The sequence below is a fragment of the Archocentrus centrarchus genome, chromosome 14 (assembly GCF_007364275.1).
Source record: "Archocentrus centrarchus isolate MPI-CPG fArcCen1 chromosome 14, fArcCen1, whole genome shotgun sequence".
Classification (NCBI taxonomy): Eukaryota; Metazoa; Chordata; class Actinopteri; order Cichliformes; family Cichlidae; genus Archocentrus; species Archocentrus centrarchus.
Window position 1 is genome coordinate 9,014,267 of NC_044359.1, and position 17,887 is coordinate 9,032,153.

The 17,887-nt window shown below is 41.2% G+C and overlaps 1 protein-coding gene across 2 annotated transcripts in view; it reads left to right on the plus strand.

The window, feature by feature from the left end:
- Window positions 1-17,887, plus strand: part of gtf2ird1 (GTF2I repeat domain containing 1) — a 41,884-nt gene that overhangs the window by 9,240 nt on the left and 14,757 nt on the right. For both annotated transcript variants that reach the window (XM_030745970.1, XM_030745971.1), the window contains exons 4-13: window positions 1,764-1,940; window positions 2,086-2,269; window positions 4,564-4,871; window positions 6,387-6,482; window positions 7,083-7,166; window positions 9,532-9,715; window positions 11,795-11,820; window positions 13,513-13,639; window positions 16,441-16,484; window positions 16,736-16,816. In XM_030745970.1, coding sequence (XP_030601830.1) covers window positions 1,764-1,940; window positions 2,086-2,269; window positions 4,564-4,871; window positions 6,387-6,482; window positions 7,083-7,166; window positions 9,532-9,715; window positions 11,795-11,820; window positions 13,513-13,639; window positions 16,441-16,484; window positions 16,736-16,816 — 1,311 coding nt within the window. The remainder of the gene's footprint in view (window positions 1-1,763; window positions 1,941-2,085; window positions 2,270-4,563; window positions 4,872-6,386; window positions 6,483-7,082; window positions 7,167-9,531; window positions 9,716-11,794; window positions 11,821-13,512; window positions 13,640-16,440; window positions 16,485-16,735; window positions 16,817-17,887) is intronic.

A 17,887-nucleotide genomic window follows, 5' to 3' on the forward strand; every position in this document is an offset into this window, starting at 1 on the left:
TTGCAAATTTTCAGACGGTGCTTTTCACCGCTCTTTTTAAAAACCCAACGTGCCTCTGTAGGCGGAGACAGGTTTAAATTAATGTTCCATTTTTCTAAAAAAAAATGGAGCAAACAAACATTTTCATAGCAATTCTGACTCGTGCCACAGATTGTTTTAAAACAGCAATTTGGCCAATAACTGATACTTTTTGTTGTTTTGTTTTTGTTATGATTTATTGCTCCCTTTTGTGCCAGTGAAACAAAAAAAATGTTTTATAAAACCTCACTGAAAGTCAAACATTTAGCCAGTCCAAAATTCATGTGACACAAGAGAATACAAACATCGGTCACTGACATCTGTAAATATACTATTTGCTGATGGGCCGATTTCAGTCAAAAGGGGCCCATATCAGCTGATATATCATCGGATGCTGAATGTTTTTCACAGCGAAGTCATGACAGGAGGTGAAATACTTTATATTTTATATCTAACCAGGGGTCGGCAACCTTTAATATGGAAAGAGCCATTTGAACCCAGTTTCCACGAAAAAAACACTGAGAGTCGCAAATACTAGCGGAAGCCGGTAGCGGCTCCCGCGAGTGACGAAACGAAAATAAATAAATAAAATGATTTTATTTTAATATTTGAAGATCACAATAATGTTCCGATTTAGAACTACAACAAAAACCAAACTGACAAAAATAAAATGTACTTCAACTGGATGCTTACAAATTATTTCCGCAAGCCACACAGAGCCGCAGCTTAAGCCTGAAAGAGCTGCATGCGGCTCCGGAGCCACGGGTTGCCGACCCCTGCCATAGACAGTTTAAAAGATGGATGCAGCTTCCAGGTCTGAAAAGTGAAGCCAGCACCAAAGTGCTTTTCGACTTGTGATTGACAAGTCGTTACCCAGGTGAACACATAGTTTACCTTTTGTCTGGAGTGTCTCTCTGCTCTCTTCTTTTTCCCCCTCATCCCTGTCTGATTGTGGCTGCCCCTCCCTGAGCCTGGTTCTGCTGGAGGTTTCTTCCTGTTAAAAGGCAGTTTTCCCTTCCCACGGTTGCCATGTCCTTGCTCATAGGGGGTTGTGTGGTTGTTGGGGTTTCTTTTTAATATTGTAAGGTCTTTACTTTACAATATAAAGTGCCTCGAGGCAACTGTTGTTGTATATTGCTGCAATATCAATAAAATTGAATTGAAGGGTTTCGCAGTCAGATCTGTCTCTCGCTTGACACATCCAGCGTCAAAACACCAAGATGGTGACGGCGAAAAATGCTAGAGGCTTCACAACCCAAACCGCTGGGCGATGTCACGCTCGGTCGGTCCATCTTTTATACTGTCTGTGCCTGTAACACCAGTTTATCAAGTTTAATTTTCATAAGGCATCTGTTATTGAGAACATTGGCTCAACTTTGCTTTGATTTATTTGAGACTCAAACCGAACAGCTTAATGTTCCCTGCTTTATTGGAGATTATTTTCATTTATCTGCACACATTGTTGGAAAAACAAGCCATTCGTTTTCTATGACACTATTTTTCAAAAGGTGACATAGTCATTAGTTTTAGGAACCAGCCTCTCAGTCATTTGTGTTTTGTTTTGTTTTTAACCTTCAAAGACAAATGACTGACTTTGTTGGCGTGGGGGGTGGGGGTGGGGGGGGGGGGTGAAGAAGATAAAGTTTACTTTATTCTAAATCACACTGTAGCTCATTTGGACCTGTAAGCATTTGAAAGGTTCATATTGAAAGTGGAATGGGACTTTTTCTTTTATTCGGCGTCAGGGGTGCCATGCCTGCAAAATCTGACTGCAGCAAATTCCCATACCAAAGACCAGGAGGGCGATCTCAGCAAAGCGAGTAAGGATGCTGAGCACGGAAAACCGAGAGCTCCATCAGATGCCCAGTCCAACATCTTTGTTCTGAGGAAGATGGTGGAAGAAGTCTTCACTGTACTTTACAGTAAGTACTCATTGAAGCCATTTTTTAAATCAGATTTTTATAGAGCAGTGTTGAAGTAATCTCTTTTTGAAGCACGGGCAGCCACTTTTATATAGTTTCTTATAAGATGGGTAGCAAAGCACTCAATGCATCATGCGGTACGCAGGTGAAGCTGTCGGAAAGAGCAGCCTGGTCCCCGTGCCTTATGAGTGGATCCAGAAGGACCCTGGCTGTGTCGTGGCTCATGGTTTGCCTGAGGGAGTCACCCTGAAGAAGCCCTCTGAGTATGACACCAAGACACTGATGAAGATCCTGGAGCAGAGCCACCGCATCCACTTCACAGTAAAAAGGTGAGTCTGTAAAGAGAATTGTTGATTGTATCATATTCTAAAAGCAGCCGTTTCATGTCTTATATCTCCAACATGAAGATGAAAACTTGCGTGTGGTTGGAATCATATAAAATAATAGTGTCTGTAGTTTTTATTGGAAGTAGACAGACTGTGGTGCATTAGCTATGGATAGAGAGCTTTAACAGAGACATTCAGTGTTTCCACATAATTAGATTGTATTTGTGTGCACACTTGGTAAAGGGAGGTGCACGCATGCTTACATTTATAAATAAAACCATATATATGGAGCTATAATCAGCTGCCTCAGCAGTAAGTCTCCAACTCCACCGTCTTGGACTGCAGCTTGCAGTTGGTTCTCCTTGTTCTGGCTCTGCATAGCAGCATCAGCTCTGAGTGATCCTCAAGGTCACAGTGGCTCTACAGAGCCAGCTTACTTATAATCTAGTGGGTCAGCTGCTTAAATAAAAAAAAAAAAAAAAAGGTTATTTTAATGGATTTGACTGCTTTGTGTGAGCGATATTAGATGTACACATAATAGCAAAATTAGGGCTGTAATTGTTGCCATGTCTGCGTAGGTGGATAAATACCAGCTGAAGTGTGTTCTAAATAAAATGAAACGTGCACAGATTCATGTCACACATTTCTGTTTCTGTGTTTTGGAGCGATGCGTGTCAGTTAGAATATGTGCTTATCTAAAAACAGCTACCCTGTTGTGTCCTTAGCCTTAGATGTGGTTCAGATGTTCTGCCTTCTTCTTCTTTTTTTTTTTTAGACATAAATAATTAACAATAGCAGGCGCAAAATTCTTAGCAGTGTGCGTAATGTGCTAATGATGCGTCTTTTGAGTAGAGAGAGTTTTGAATTTGTGGTGGCCATTCTTTAAAGATTGCTTCCAACCCAGAATTGCTCTCAATTTGTTTATTTAAAGGAGTTCCACAGGATTCTGGCTGCTGTGGTCATCTTTAGTTTTGCGTGTTTCTTTTCTTTGCATCGTAGCATTTTTTTTTTTTTCTCACAGCGTTTCACATTTTACTGGTCTGATGCCTGGCAGGTAGTAGTGCGTTCTTCTGTTTTTGCTGTTTATAGGTGCTTTTAGGTGCTTTAGAACCACCTCTGGCAGTAGTAAGTGTGTTACGTCCAGGCACCGGTAAAAATGAGGGAACATAGATTTCAAGCAGAAAATAGTTGCATTAAATAGTTTTTTTTTTCCCCATAGAATGACTCTGAATATTCAAAAGTTGTCAGCACTTGCTCTCTAGTGAACAGCCTATATTGCAAACGCTGTATAGTGGGTAAGTGAACAAGTGGACCATTTGAACACAGCCCCTGTAACTCTAATCTGATGCTGTTTTTGCCTGAATCCGGTGCTTAGAACATATTTATGTGGCGTTAAAGCAATGATTTGTGCCCCTGCCCTGTTAGTGGGTGTGTTGAACTGTGTAGCCAGCTCTCCAATAATCTCTGCTGAGCTGGATACCTGTCCCCATGACAACAGTTTGTCTGTAGCACTCTGTAACAGGGTAGCATGAACTCTGAATAACAGCTAAAGTACTTGGCAAGAGTTCAGACTGAAAACAGCGCTGCATTACAATAATGCAAGTGGCTCAGTTATTAATCAAACGCTGTATAATCCAAGAAATCCACTTTGAGTAATAGATCCATTAATTTAAAGGCTTACCACCAAAACTCTGCACAGCATTTATTACACTATGAGAAAGGATTTTAAAATCTTGGAAAGTCAAAATGGCAGAAATTGTTTAATTTGTGGTGATGACAGTTACGTTTGTAGGAGGAGAAGTGCTGGTGCTGGAGCAGGACAGGATCACCAGCTTTGTCACAAGACAGCACTGCATTCTTTCTTTCTTTTTTTTCTTTAGTCAGTAAATCTTTATTGGATCACCGGCTAAAAGAAAAAAATTTTTTTTATTAGAACATATTAACATTTAAAACATGGCAGATGTTTCAGACTCTGTGTATAATAAAAGCGACTGTCACATGTGTTTGCCCAAAACAAATTGGGGATTTCCTCTTTCTGCCACTGTATAATGAAGCTGAATATGAACATACTGTGCAGCTTTTTATTGGAGTTTTTTTGGTGTGTTTGGAAAGCAAAGGACTACATGCAGAAAGTAAAGAGCCTAAATTATGTTATTAAAAGCTTATTATTTAATTCTTCCTGGTATCAAGGATATGTCCTAATCAGCTGGGTACTTGCAGCAAATCTTAACATAAGAATCTTCTGTATGTAGCCCTACAAATGATTTTCTTTTTGATTCTGTTGTATTTGTGAACAGGCAACCAGAAGATATGTCTCGAGAAGCCAAGTCTAGCACTGATGTCAATCACAACGCTTCCACTACGGTCATGACACAAAGCAGCCACGGCCCGGCGAAGACCACCACGCAAGTAGGCACGTCATCAAGTCCCGCCACTTCCAGCAACTCTGTTCTGTCAAACTTCTTGTACGGCATGCCCATGTCCTCCAAACCCCACCCAGATGGCAAACTGGATTTCAAACCCATGTCCCTCCTCAATCTTGGCAAGGACAGGCTGGCCAACTGGACACCCGGGTCTGACAAGAGCAAAGACAGTGCTAACAGTGGTAAGCTGACAATATAGCATGTGTGAAGGGTGGATTTTAGTAAGGCAGTGATTCCCAAAGTGTGGGCCCCCTGGTGAGCTGTGAAGGTACTGCAGGTGGGCCTCAGTAATAACAGAATTCGGTTTGAAATTACTCAAATATTGGCATTAGCACTTTACATATGACTGGGTAGCATTAGCAATTTATAGCCAACAGTCTGTGTTATGGTATGGAAGCCGCCTCAAGCAGTGCAGATCAGAGGAGGAGGGAAGGAAGTCAGACACAGGAATGACGTAGAGAATCTGGTTGGTTTACAAGTAAAAGACGCCGCGCAGAATAAACACTCTTCTTGCTTCTGAAATGCTGCTGATGCGCATTGCACGCGCACCATCAAAGACATCTGTTAAACTGATTATTCATAATTTATTACTGTACAGCGCCAGTTAACCAACCCTACTGACATGCTACAGGAAGCAGTAATTAAATAAGGTTAAAAGCAACACAAATGCAGACAGCCGCACAAACCAGCACGGTTCTGCAGGACTTGGATCTGGAAAATGAACACCATATAGGCCGTGTCAGAGGAAACTGAGTTAACAGCTCTGCTGAAGTAACACATCTGCACATTATGCACAGACGTGCAGACATTAACCCCCTGCGGGTGCTATCACTACTAACTTGGAGTGTAACAGTTCTCTAGAACCATCACTGTTCATGATTGGATCGTAAAAAAAATCAACTCCATTATGGTGCACGCCCAGTTCACTTGTTTCCTGATGAGGCACACTCAACAAGCTGATTGGCGTATGCGCGTGTGTGAAATGTTTTGCATGGTGTCATGCGTTTAAGAAGCATTTAAAATACAATTTGATTATTAAAGCATATGATTAAGAGCTTCAAAGAGCTCTTTAATACACATGAAATATCTGTATGGGCAATGTTAACCCCATCCATTAGATTGGGCTCGATTTTAACTGTTTTCTGTATATTTTCTTACCCGTATAATTTATTTTTTCCTTCCCTTCTAACTGAACATCCATAGTTACTGTAAAAAAAAAAAAAACACAAGCTGACCTCAAGAAGAAAAATAGCTATTATTGCCTAAAAGTGAAGATGTTACTTTTATGAATATAGGTTCAAATTAACTTATTTGACACATGATGATCATAATGTTACTGATAAACAGTGAAAGCTCAGTGCTTGCTCCATTGCCTCGGGTCTGAACAGAAAAGTGTTACATTTGCAGTCTGCGTTAAAGTCCATTGGCATTCAGTTTTTCATTTTATTATACTCGTATTTTAGAGGAGTCATTTCACTCACAGCCCCCCGGTAGTAGATATGTCGACTTATGTTTAAAATCTCAGTGTTTGTCTCTTAAATGTAGACAAACACTAAAAAAAAAAAAAAAACCCTTAAAAAACTTTTCCTTTTTTAAACCTGGTAAATGTGCACCTTTGTAGTGAATGCATGGTTGACAAGTTAACATTTCTACCTGAAATGAATTGAACATGAATATAGTTAGTTTTGCATTTTTAGATGAGACAACAAGGCTACCCGGTGAGCAGGGTCAGAGCCCCCCTGGCATCCACATCTCTAAGAGGCTACTCTTCTCCATCGTGCATGAAAAATCAGGTACGTTTATATATACATTACCAAGGTGTTTGGTTTTATTTTAAATGGTGGTGATAATTGATGTGTTTAGGATTTCTTCACTGACAGTATTTTGTGACAAATAGTCACAAATAGTGTGATTCACTGGTTGTTAGTTTTAAAATCTTTTGTCACATGGCGATCGCTGACGTGTCCTTTTCTTCCTTAAAGCTTTGACCAATATCTTTGTCACCATTTATAATAATAAAAAAAAAGAGCACCTGTTACAGTCAGGGTATATGCTCTGACAGGTTTGTATTTATATTAAATTTGCTACCCTGGAGGAGGACTTTGCATATTTTTATTATTGTTCTCACCTGGATTTGAAAGCTGGTATGTACAGTAGTCAAGCACTGTTTACTGAACTGAGGCTGACCTGCACTAAAACTTAAACATTAAGGGCTAAGCTATTGGGAATAATCCTTTAAGAAGATTGCGCTGATTTACCAGGTTGTTGCTGAGTAAATGGAAAAGATTAATTTCAGATCTTCAGCACTACAAACAAATAAAACACTTTGAGAGGCTAAAGCTCCAGTAAACACTGATTTAAGAACCACATATTTTTCCTCTTCGTCTCTACAGAAAAATGGGACGCATTCATTCGGGAAACCGAAGATATCAACACACTGAGAGAGTGTGTTCAGATCTTGTTCAACAGCAGATATGGTGAGGAGGTCCTCTTTGATTTTCTTGGGGTGGGTGTGGATTAGAAAGGTGTCGCTGCCTCATTAAGCAATTGTGCATGCACAGCAATGATTTTACGCGCATCTACGGGCGCTGATAGATTGGGGTCGCTGCTTTGGTTTGATCATCTTTATTTCAGTGATACATAAGACAAGTGTTTGCAGCCACAGTTACTCTGAAGATGTCAAAGAAAACAGCTCAACATGAAGAAATATACAGCTGATGATACGCTCACTACTTCAGATATTTGCGATGATTTGCTGCAAACCAGCTGCAGGATGCCAGTGCTGTTTTACTAGTGAAAAGCTACCAAGTGCAGATGTTTTGGAATCAACTTTAGAACCTTTATCTGCATAATCTGAGATGATGATGGATCAGCATAGCCGCTCTACATGCACACACACATTTCTTTGAGTGAGAGCAGAGATACGAGGATGAACTCGTGTACGGGCGTGGTTCATCACGGCAGTTCAAGAATTAGTCATGACCTCCATTCTAGTGAATCGTGTTTCTGGATACGAATTTCCTGTCCTTATTTTCATGTGACTGAACACAATTTTTCATCAACCCGCTCTCATACGTACTGATTTGTGTCCATTTATGCAAAATTAAAATTTTATACTTTTAAAGGATGAAAAAAGTCCCCATTTGTAGGTTGGAGGGGTTGATAGTGGAGCTAATAATTTTGGAGATAATCATCAATATGTTTGCCTTTGGGAAAAAAACAACAAAGAGTGGAGACCATGGAGGAGAAAAAAATGTCTGCCATTTTATTTGTTTCTATTGTGGCAGGCACTGCATATAAAACAAAACACCAGGACATGACCACAAGGTAATTAATTAACACATAACCAGCAGACCACAGGTGGTACGAGTGGGTCACCTCACCTCATCCTCCCTCACCCTTAACACTGGATCCCCCCAGGGCTGTGTGCTCAGCCCTCTGCTGTACTCACTGTACACCCATGACTGCGTGGCCACGTCAGAGTCCAACGTCATCATCAAGTTTGCTGACGACACTGCTGTTGTGGGACTAATCTCCCACAATGAGGAGACAGCCTACAGGAGAGAGGTCTCCCGCCTGGAGAACTGGTGCCAGGAGAACCATCTCCTGCTCAATGTCAGCAAAATGAAGGAACTGATCGTGGACTTCAGCAGGAAGCAGCAGAGGGACTACCATCCACTTGTCATAAGTGGTGCTGAGGTGGAAAGAGTGGACACTTTCAAATACCTGGGAGTGACCATCTCACAGGACCTGTCCTGGACTCATCACATTAACATCACTGTAAAGAAGGCCAGACAGCGTCTCTACCTCCTCAGGCGGCTGAGAGACGTCAAGCTCCCACTCAAGGTGCTCAGGAACTTTTACACCTGCACCATCGAGAGCATCATGCGTGGGAGCATCACCACCTGGATGGGAAACTGCACCAAGCAGGACTTCATGGCTCTAAAAAGGGTGGTTCGTTCAGCTGAACGGACCATCAGAACCACCCTCCCCAACCTGCAGGACATTTACACCAAGCAGTGCAGGCTGAGGGCCATGAAGATCCTAAAACAGCCCAGCCACCCCAGACACTCTCTCTTCTCCCTGCTCCCATCAGGCCGGCATTACTGCTGCCTGAGGACTAAGACTGAAAGGTTGAAGAAGAGTTTTTACCCACAAGCCATCCGTCTGCTCAACTCTGAGCCCTAACTGGACCATTATTGCACAATGTAAATATTATAATATTCTATAATTCCATTGAAATGTGTGTATAGTATATAGTGTATAGTGTGAATTACTTATTTTCATTTTTATTCTTCTTATTTATATGTGTGTGTATATATGGTTGCAGGTACAAAATACATTTCACTGTGTATTGTACTGTGTATAACTGCGCATGTGACAAATAAACACTATCTTATCTTATCTCTTGCTAATCATGCAAATATGTATGTGATATTTCTCAGGAGGTGCAGGTCAGGTTACGGTGTAGATTTTCTGCATGGCATTTAACTCATAATGCACCTGCACAAGTATAACTGCCAGCAACATCAGTGGCCACTTATGTTGTAGAGCCCGCTGTTGCCGATTACATTGTTTTTGTGATAAAAATCGAAATTGAAATCAAATTTTTATTAATTGCACAGCCCTAAATGGTAGTATTGGTTTAATGCATTAATGGGAAAATAAGCTATAAAAAAATCAACTTGATTGACAAGCTATTGGCGATCACTGTGATCATCGTCCATCCCTGAGATTCATCAGCACAACCTTACTGGTGGCTGCTAGTTCTTGTGAATTAACTCGACATTATGTAGAATTAAAATAAATATCTAAAGGATTTTCTCTGTTTTCTACCTCCAGCTGAGGCGTTGGGTCTAGATCACATGGTGCCTGTCCCCTACCGCAAAATAGCCTGCGATCCAGGGGCCGTGGAGATCATCGGCATCCCTGACCAGATTCCCTTCAAGAGGCCGTGCACATATGGAGTTCCCAAGCTCAAACGCATCCTGGATGAGCGCCATGGAATCCGCTTTATAGTCAAACGGTAACAAAAGCTTTAAGACAGAAACTGGGGGAAGGTGCTGTTAATTTTTTTTATCTTCTTGTTGTCAGACTGTTATAACTAAAACAAGAAAGCACATGTATGCAAATTTTCACAAAAGCCTATTTTACTCACTGACCAGTGATCCATCCAGATTTACCCACTTGATATTTAATTATCACCAAACCGCAGAATGGCGTCACTTCATAAACTTTAATTTAGGAAAGATTTTTTTTTTTTTTTTTTTAATAAGCAGCTACCAGCCACGCCAGCCCATACCATCTGTTTGTTAAATGTCTGTTTCCTTCAGCACACTATGTCCCGCTGAGTGGTAAACCATTTCCATTCATGTCCCAAATGACTTTCCCTTGCCAGCGCATTGCGCTAATGGCTGCTCTTCCATCCATTTGTTTGAGCTAATTTAAATGAGCCACCATGCCTTGTTTGAGATAACACATCTTTTAACGAATCCTGCAGGCAGCTCATTAGCCTTAATACAATTAGGAAAGATTGAAAATGTCATTAATTCAGATCAAATCACATTCCCATTGTCTGTGAGAGATGTTCCAGATGCAGGCAGCGATGTGCTTTTTTTGGCATCTTTCTCTGTTGTCAGACTATGATCATTTTTAAACAAACAGTTTGCTCTCTTAACTGTAGCTGAAATGTTGTGCTCATTTAGTTCTGCAGCCATGCTATTAATTATTCTCAGATGATATCACACGTAATAACCCTCCGATTTTCACTCGTCCCACACTTCAGTTCATGAAAAGATACCGAAAATATAATAACTGTAAATTCCCATCATAGTCACTAAACTGACATTAGTGAGAATAAGGTGGCCATTATTAAGTACTTTATCCTCTTTCAAATATGAATAGTAGACAAATACATTTTTTTAATGGTCTTTATGGTCATCTCAGGCACGCAGCTTTGTGTTTTCGTTGAGATGAACAGCCAATCAGAAGAAAGTTGGCTTGAAGACAGAGGAAAGGGAGCTTAAGTGGCTGTGTAATAACCATCCAATTTTATTTCCATGTTATGAGCAGTTCAGTTACAGAATGAGAGGCAGGTAGATCGGCCTTTTTTTCATCTCGTCGAGTGTCTGCCTTGTTCAGAGCAAACTGCCTTCACAGCTAATGGACTGGAGTGAAGACGTGCATTGTCTCGTTAGTGCTTCTTTTATAATGTCTATAAATTCCCGTCAGCCTCAGTTGAACATGAATACTGAACTGCCAACATTGGCAAGCTAACAAGCTAGCATTCCTAAGAATAAGTGGAGTTTCTTAAAGGGGGCTTTACTTATTTTCTGTCACATATATACTATTACAATTGTTGGTGTTCATATTAATCATGGCCAGAGTTTTAAATGATAAGATCAGCATATGTAAAATTAATTCCTGTGAGGTAAAACCTCATTTTTAGACTGCTCCAAACGCTCAGGTTCTAAAAAAATATATTTATTTCTGGCTCCATGTGATGTCAGTGAGAGTGGATTTCCCTGTATGCTAATTCCAGCACAGCAGGCCCATCCATCATCTATTCAGATCTTTTGTTTGTGAGGGGCAGCCAATCAGAAGAAAGCTGCCTTAAAGAGAAGGGAAGGGAGCTAAAATGGCTTGTTTCAAGCAGAGGATGTTCAAATGTTGCATTTAAAGTAGGCGTTGTAGTATCATGAGCATTATTTAATGGCTATAGACTTTTACCAGTCAGCTTGTGAACAAATCATAGATGAAAACGATCAACCCAGCTTCAATAAAGTTTGTAAACAAATAAGATCTAAGATTGATTATGATCACACAGAAGAAGAATGCTTCACTGGCAGAGAGAGAGCCAGAAGGAGGGGGAAGCAGTCCAGGAGTATATCACAGTTAATCCACAGTTAATTTTAGCCAGAGGAATTCAGGAATGGCTTAGTGATCCTATTGTTTGACTCATCATTTAAAGAGCATCTAATGTGCTAAAACGAACTGTTAACTGTGTTCTACTTCCAAAGTTTTTTGCACTGTGATTTTTGTCCTGGGACCTGAAACAGTCTTTGAACAGAGTGACTCACAGCCTGTATTTCTTTTTGTCTTCCAGAATGTTTGATGAGCGGATTTTCACCGGTAAGAATGTGATTGATTCTACTTATTTGTTTCTTTCTTTTTAGTACCATTCACCCAAGAAGGTGATTTGGGGTCATGTCACTAATAACGCTTAAAATTCTCTATACTTCAAATGTGCTTCACTTCTTACACCTCGCCTTTAAATTTAGTATAAGAGTAGGCTCTACTGACTCCCTTACAGCCCCATTATACCCGCCATGCGGCGCAGCACTGTACAGAAAATTGCTGTTAAATTGATGTCACATTCACTGTCACCAGTCACCGTTTCTCCTGGTCGTGCGCCTCTTGATTTTTGTAACCAGGCGCGTTGTGCCACTGCAGCTGACGCTGCATGGAAGACACAATCGTGTTGGTTTTTACCGCCATTTTAATGATATAGAAACTCAGAGATTATACGGAGGGAGATGTTGCAGGAGTTTGAAAAGATGAGACGTTGAGTTGACTTCTTTTTCTCCTGTAACAGCTGGGGCATATTGTCTGAGTGGTGACACCTATTGTTTAGGAGAATACTGCAGTGGGTACCTGTGCTGTAATGGCGAGCAAAAACAAATGTGGCTGTGTGACGATGTCACCGGCAGAGCAGGAAGCGACCAGTATATATAATAGGGTATAATAGCCCCATCAGTTTTAGCCATAGAAAGCTTCTTGGTCTGTGCCTGAAATCTGCATTATTTTTAATGGCCACCAGGGGTGATATCTGTGGTTGCAAAGAGATGTTTGGTCATATAGAACTCTAAAGGCAAATGGCCCTGATGACTTTATGACTCATTTCAGGTCATATTGAATAAATCATTAAGTCCATTTAGTAAATGTTGCCCATTCTATGTTCCCAGAAGAGGGATTGTTCAGTATAAGCTCGCTGGCTAACAATCACAAGCTATTAGCTGATGGCAAAGGTGAAAAAGCTCATCTCGAGTCTTCATAACAAGACTTAATAAGCAAATAAGGGGCTACATCACAGTGGCTACATCCATTTTTCATACCGTTAGCCTAATAGCATAATTGCCTAAGTCATATTTTGGCCAAAATTGAGATATTTGTCTAAATGAATCTACACTGTTAGCAGAGTAGAATTAGGTAGGTATCTCAAAATATGCCAAAATATGACTTAGGCAATTATGCTATTAGGCTAACGATACTATATGTGCTTTTATCTTGATGAATGCATTAAAATAGCAACCCAGTGTGTGAGATAATAACCATGATAGCAGATTTTCACTTAGCAATTCAAAAATTTTATGATATTTGGAGGGGGGGGGGTGATCTCAGTCATAGAAACTTTTAAAGTCGAAATACAAGTGCATAAAGGTAGCGACAGCCTGTAAGTGTAACAGGCAAAATGAAAAGTTACTCAATTATTTAACATATTTTATTGTTAAATATCATGGTTCCCTTCAGTGCATGGTTAGCTTGACTCATAGCTTGGCACACAGCCCTTAACTTTTCAGCACTTGATAAAAGTCAGAGAAAATTTTGTTCATTAAAATAAGGAATATTCTGGTATAATGTAATTATTTTGGTAGCTTTCCATATGCACTTTGTGAGTGGCCTTAGCTGTAAAATATTTGTCAAGAACCTTAAAATTTATCACAGTAACCGACCAAGAAGTTTATTTATATGTTTACGCCCCACAGATGTTCTTCACTAATGGCATGCAGTGTTTGTTTATCTTCTTCGTCTTGTTTGTTAAAGCTGCTGGCAAGATTGCAAGGGAGGAGGGCAAGCATGACCTGGGCTCCACGCCTGAAGACAGCTTCCCTGACAGTCTGAGCATCCCGCCCACCACAGCTGAGCTGGTCAGCAATCCTCACAGCAGCAGGTCAGAGCGTGGCCCACACACAAACTCGGCATTACCCTGCAGACTTTGTTTATAGTGCTGGAATTTGAGATAATGGCACGCAGCCAATTTGTGTTGCTGCATTCGGTGGCATTGCTCGTAGTAATTAAACGGTTTAAATAGGAGATTTTTCTCTTACATTGCCATGATGGGATTGGCTTTCCTAAACGGACCTCAATACATATGTTTTGTTGGATTCTTAACTTTTTTATTGCTACCACTGCGTCCTGTCTGTCCAGTACATAAAATTGGACAGACTGAATACTACAGTAGTACTTCAACTCTGCCGCCTCTGGCTCGGCCTCCTTAAAAGACAGGTGGCGGGGCTGGCGGTGGCAGAGTTGAAGATGCTAAGCTTTTTGTTAGGAGTGACCAGGAGGGATAAGATTAGAAGTGAGTACATCAGAGGGACGGCTCAGGTTAGAGAGGCAAGGCTCAGATGGTTTGGACATGTGCAGGGGAGGGACAGTGGATATACTGGTCAAAGGATGTTGAATATGGAGCTGCCAGGCAGGAGGAAAAGAGGAAGACCACAGAGAAGATTCATGGATGTAGTGAAGCACATGTAGAGAGTTGGTGTCACAGTAGAGGATGCTAGGCATAGGGTGAGATTGAAGCACTTGATTTATTGTGATGACCCCCAAAAGGAAGCGGCCAAAAGAAGAAGATTGCCGTGATGGGACTAGCTTTCCTAAACAGCCCTTGATACATCGTTTGTTTTGGGCTCATTTTGTTTCTGTTTTTTTTCCTTCCTCTGCATTCTCTAATTGCCTAAATGGAGGAAATATCATTTGTGATAGCTGATTAAAGAGGACAGTACAATTTCTGTCCAGTACATTAACTTAGCTAATTAATATACCGGACATTTCAATAGTTACCTCACTGTAGTGTTTCCATCAGTGTGTTATGAGCCTACTTTTGGAGGTTGCCAGGAGAATGGTACCTGTCTGACTGCATTGTGCCAAATGTAATGTGGAGGGGGGACTTGGGGGGGGGGGGGTCTTAGGAGTTGGGCTTGGCCCCTCAGTTCCAGTGAAGGGAACTCCTAATGCCTCAGCATACCAAGACATTTTAGACAATTTCATGCTCCCAACTCTGTGGGAACAGTTTGGGGATGTCCCCTTCCTGTTCCAACATGACTGCACACCAGTGCACAAAGCAGGTCCATAAAGACACGGATGAGTGAGTTTGGTGTGGAAGAACATGACCGGTCTGCACAGAGTCCTGACCTCAACCTGACAGAACACCTTTGGGATGAGTTGATGCAGCGACTGTGAGCCAGGCCTTCTCATCCAACATCAGTGTCTGACCTCACAAATGTGCTTCTGGAAGAATGGTCAAAAATTCCCATAAACACACTCCAAAACCTTGTGGAAAGACTTCCCAGAAGAGTTGAAGCTGCAAAGGGTGGGCGGACATCATATTAAACTCTATGGATTAAGAATGGGATGTTGACGAGTGAATACTTCTGGCATATGTCCATGAATGTCCATTAAGCAAGTTAGGCTCAATCAATAATTGAATCAAGTGAGCAGAGTCAAATATGATTCAGTTCTCTCCCGCTGGTTCATACATTTTTACATGTTACTTGCAGTAATGTAATGCTTATCCTCTTACTTGGCACTCATGGCAGTTTTAGACCACAAACTGCATTCACCCATTCACTCACACCTTCATGCAGTGTTTTATACCTGTCAGTGGATGCACTGGGTACCGTTTGGTGTTTAGTACTGTTATGGCCTCTAAATCCATGACCCATAACACAAGTGCAGTTTAAGGAACTTTCGTTAAAAAAATAAATACTTGTGAAGACTGAACGCAGATAAGGAAGATGGGAGCCCTGACAATGAAAAAAAAGAGGAAGAAGACTATAAACCAACCCCACAAAAGGCCATTGACATCTACTCCTACATTAACGTTAGTAAACGAAACTAATGAAACCAGAACCCTATTAATACAATACGTTGAATGAAAGCTGAATGTCTGCACTTCAAGAGACCGTACAGAGGCAGAATATCTCTGTATGGTCATTGTAACATATGGACCTAACTGTACAACTTCTCTGGCTTTATATCCATGCGGGTGAGCTTAAGTAGCCAAACAGCACTAGCGATAAACCAGAGAGAGACAGAGCAGGTTAATAAGGATGACAGAATCAATAATCAGAGGGTAAATGTGCTGGTGCATCGATGCAAGTATCTAGCCCAAGGATACTTCGGCATGCAGACTGGAGAAGCTGGGGATTGAACCGCTGACCCTAAATGGCACACTCTACATCCTGAGTCTTCGCCGCCCCTACGTCCCTTTATGCTGGAAATTAGAAATGCACTCCCGTGTCTCGCCCCTCCTCTCGCACATATGCGACTCCACGGTTCCGTCTGTGCCAAAGCACAATAGGTGATAAACATTATAGTGGGTGGATAGCGCTGCATAAATCAAGAGCAACATTAACTTGTACTGACACCCCCCCCCCCCCCCCCCCCCCCCCCCCCCCCCCCCCCCCTATTGGAGCTGTGACTGTGGTGCCAACAACTGTGGAAACACTGCATACCCTGAGGTTACTTTTCAGATAATGCAAAATAGAAGAAAAATCACCCGGTCCTAACCGTTCTGATTTATCTGAAGTGTTTAAAGAGGCCCAGTGTTGGGCTCAGGGGTCATTTAATTTCCCTTTACAGAGGTTTGAAGGAGACAGATGACTAAAAATATGCCAAAAAATATATATATATTTTTTTTCACCCTTTTTGCAAATCACCATTTTTGTATTTTATTTTACCTCACAGATCAACAAGTGCTTGTGTGAGTCCCTTGGCTGATTGTGAAGCAGGTACGTGCTAATAAATGACATTCAGCATACTAAAAACGCTCTCTGATATTCTGCTGTGTGAAGTAACAAACGATTTGAGCCCTGAGTATTGAACAAAAGTTTTACCTGTCCTCTGAAGTCTCTTTCATATCGTACTTTGCAGTCTGATCCCTTCCAACACATTCTATCATCTGCTTAATTCTGTTTTAACACGACCATAAAACACAGTGCTGATGGGAACTCGTGCAGAATGAACTGTTCAATCCCCGCAGGTCCTTCAGGAGATTGCATTCCTTTGAGGAGGATTAAAACAGAGCCTCCAGACGGGGAAATCATTCAAGTTACGGTGCCAGGTAGGCGAGTACACGCTTGGCAGCCATTAAGTTTGAGATTTTCACTGCTGAAAAACACAAACAGAGAATCCAGATGCAGGTTTTCATAGATTGCCACTGTGGTAGACGTCACTGAAGCCTGTGGACTGTTTTCATCATCATCATCATTGGCGTCCCTTTCTGTGATTCCCCTTCTTTGACATCTTTGCTTGCCTGACAGTTTTGCATTTGCCAGTTTTGATTAGTCGGTTCTCGCGGGTGAGCACTTTATGCAGTGGCCAAATCTGATACCCAAATTTGTTTGGATAAATACAAATGCAGCCAAAGCAAGGAATTACAAATAACAAGAGGGGGATTCCCATCTCAGCTGGAGCCAACTTTCGTTTGAGTCTTGGCTACCACAGCATTTACTCTGCTTGTTCTATTTTTAATAATAATAATAAAAAAAACAGATTTAGCTTGGGTCTTTCAGTGAATGGCTTATCCCTTGTATGAGTCGAAACTGTGCTGTTTAGAGCAAAATAAGGCCTTTAAAACACTTAACATAAATAGCATAAATCTTCACTTGTGTTTGTAGTTGCAGATTTATTCTATATATTTTTATTTTTCATTTTTTTTTAAATCCAGTAGTGGCTCCATAGTGTACACACAGGGTTACACATTTCGCCTAGCAAGCGAATGATGGAGCCTATCCCAGCTGACACTGGACGAGAGGCAGGGTACACCCTGTACAGGTCGCCAGCCTGTCGCAGGGCCAACACAGAGAGACAGACAACCCTTAACCTAACCCCACTAACGGCATGTCTTTGGACTGTGGGAGGAAACCGGAGTACCCGGAGAAAACCCACACAGACACAAGAGAACATGCAAATATTAGAATGGTTGCTTACTAACCTACTAAGGTTACTATAAGGTATACTATTGGTTACATTACATTAGCTTAAGGATTTATATAGTGTTGGCCATTGTAAACATTTTAACCTATGGAACATAGGATCTTTGAGAACCATTAGAACTGATTGGTTCTGTCAGTTCAGCTTCCCCAGCTCAGTTAAAAAGTATGCATTTCCTGTGTTAAACTGTGTAACTGAA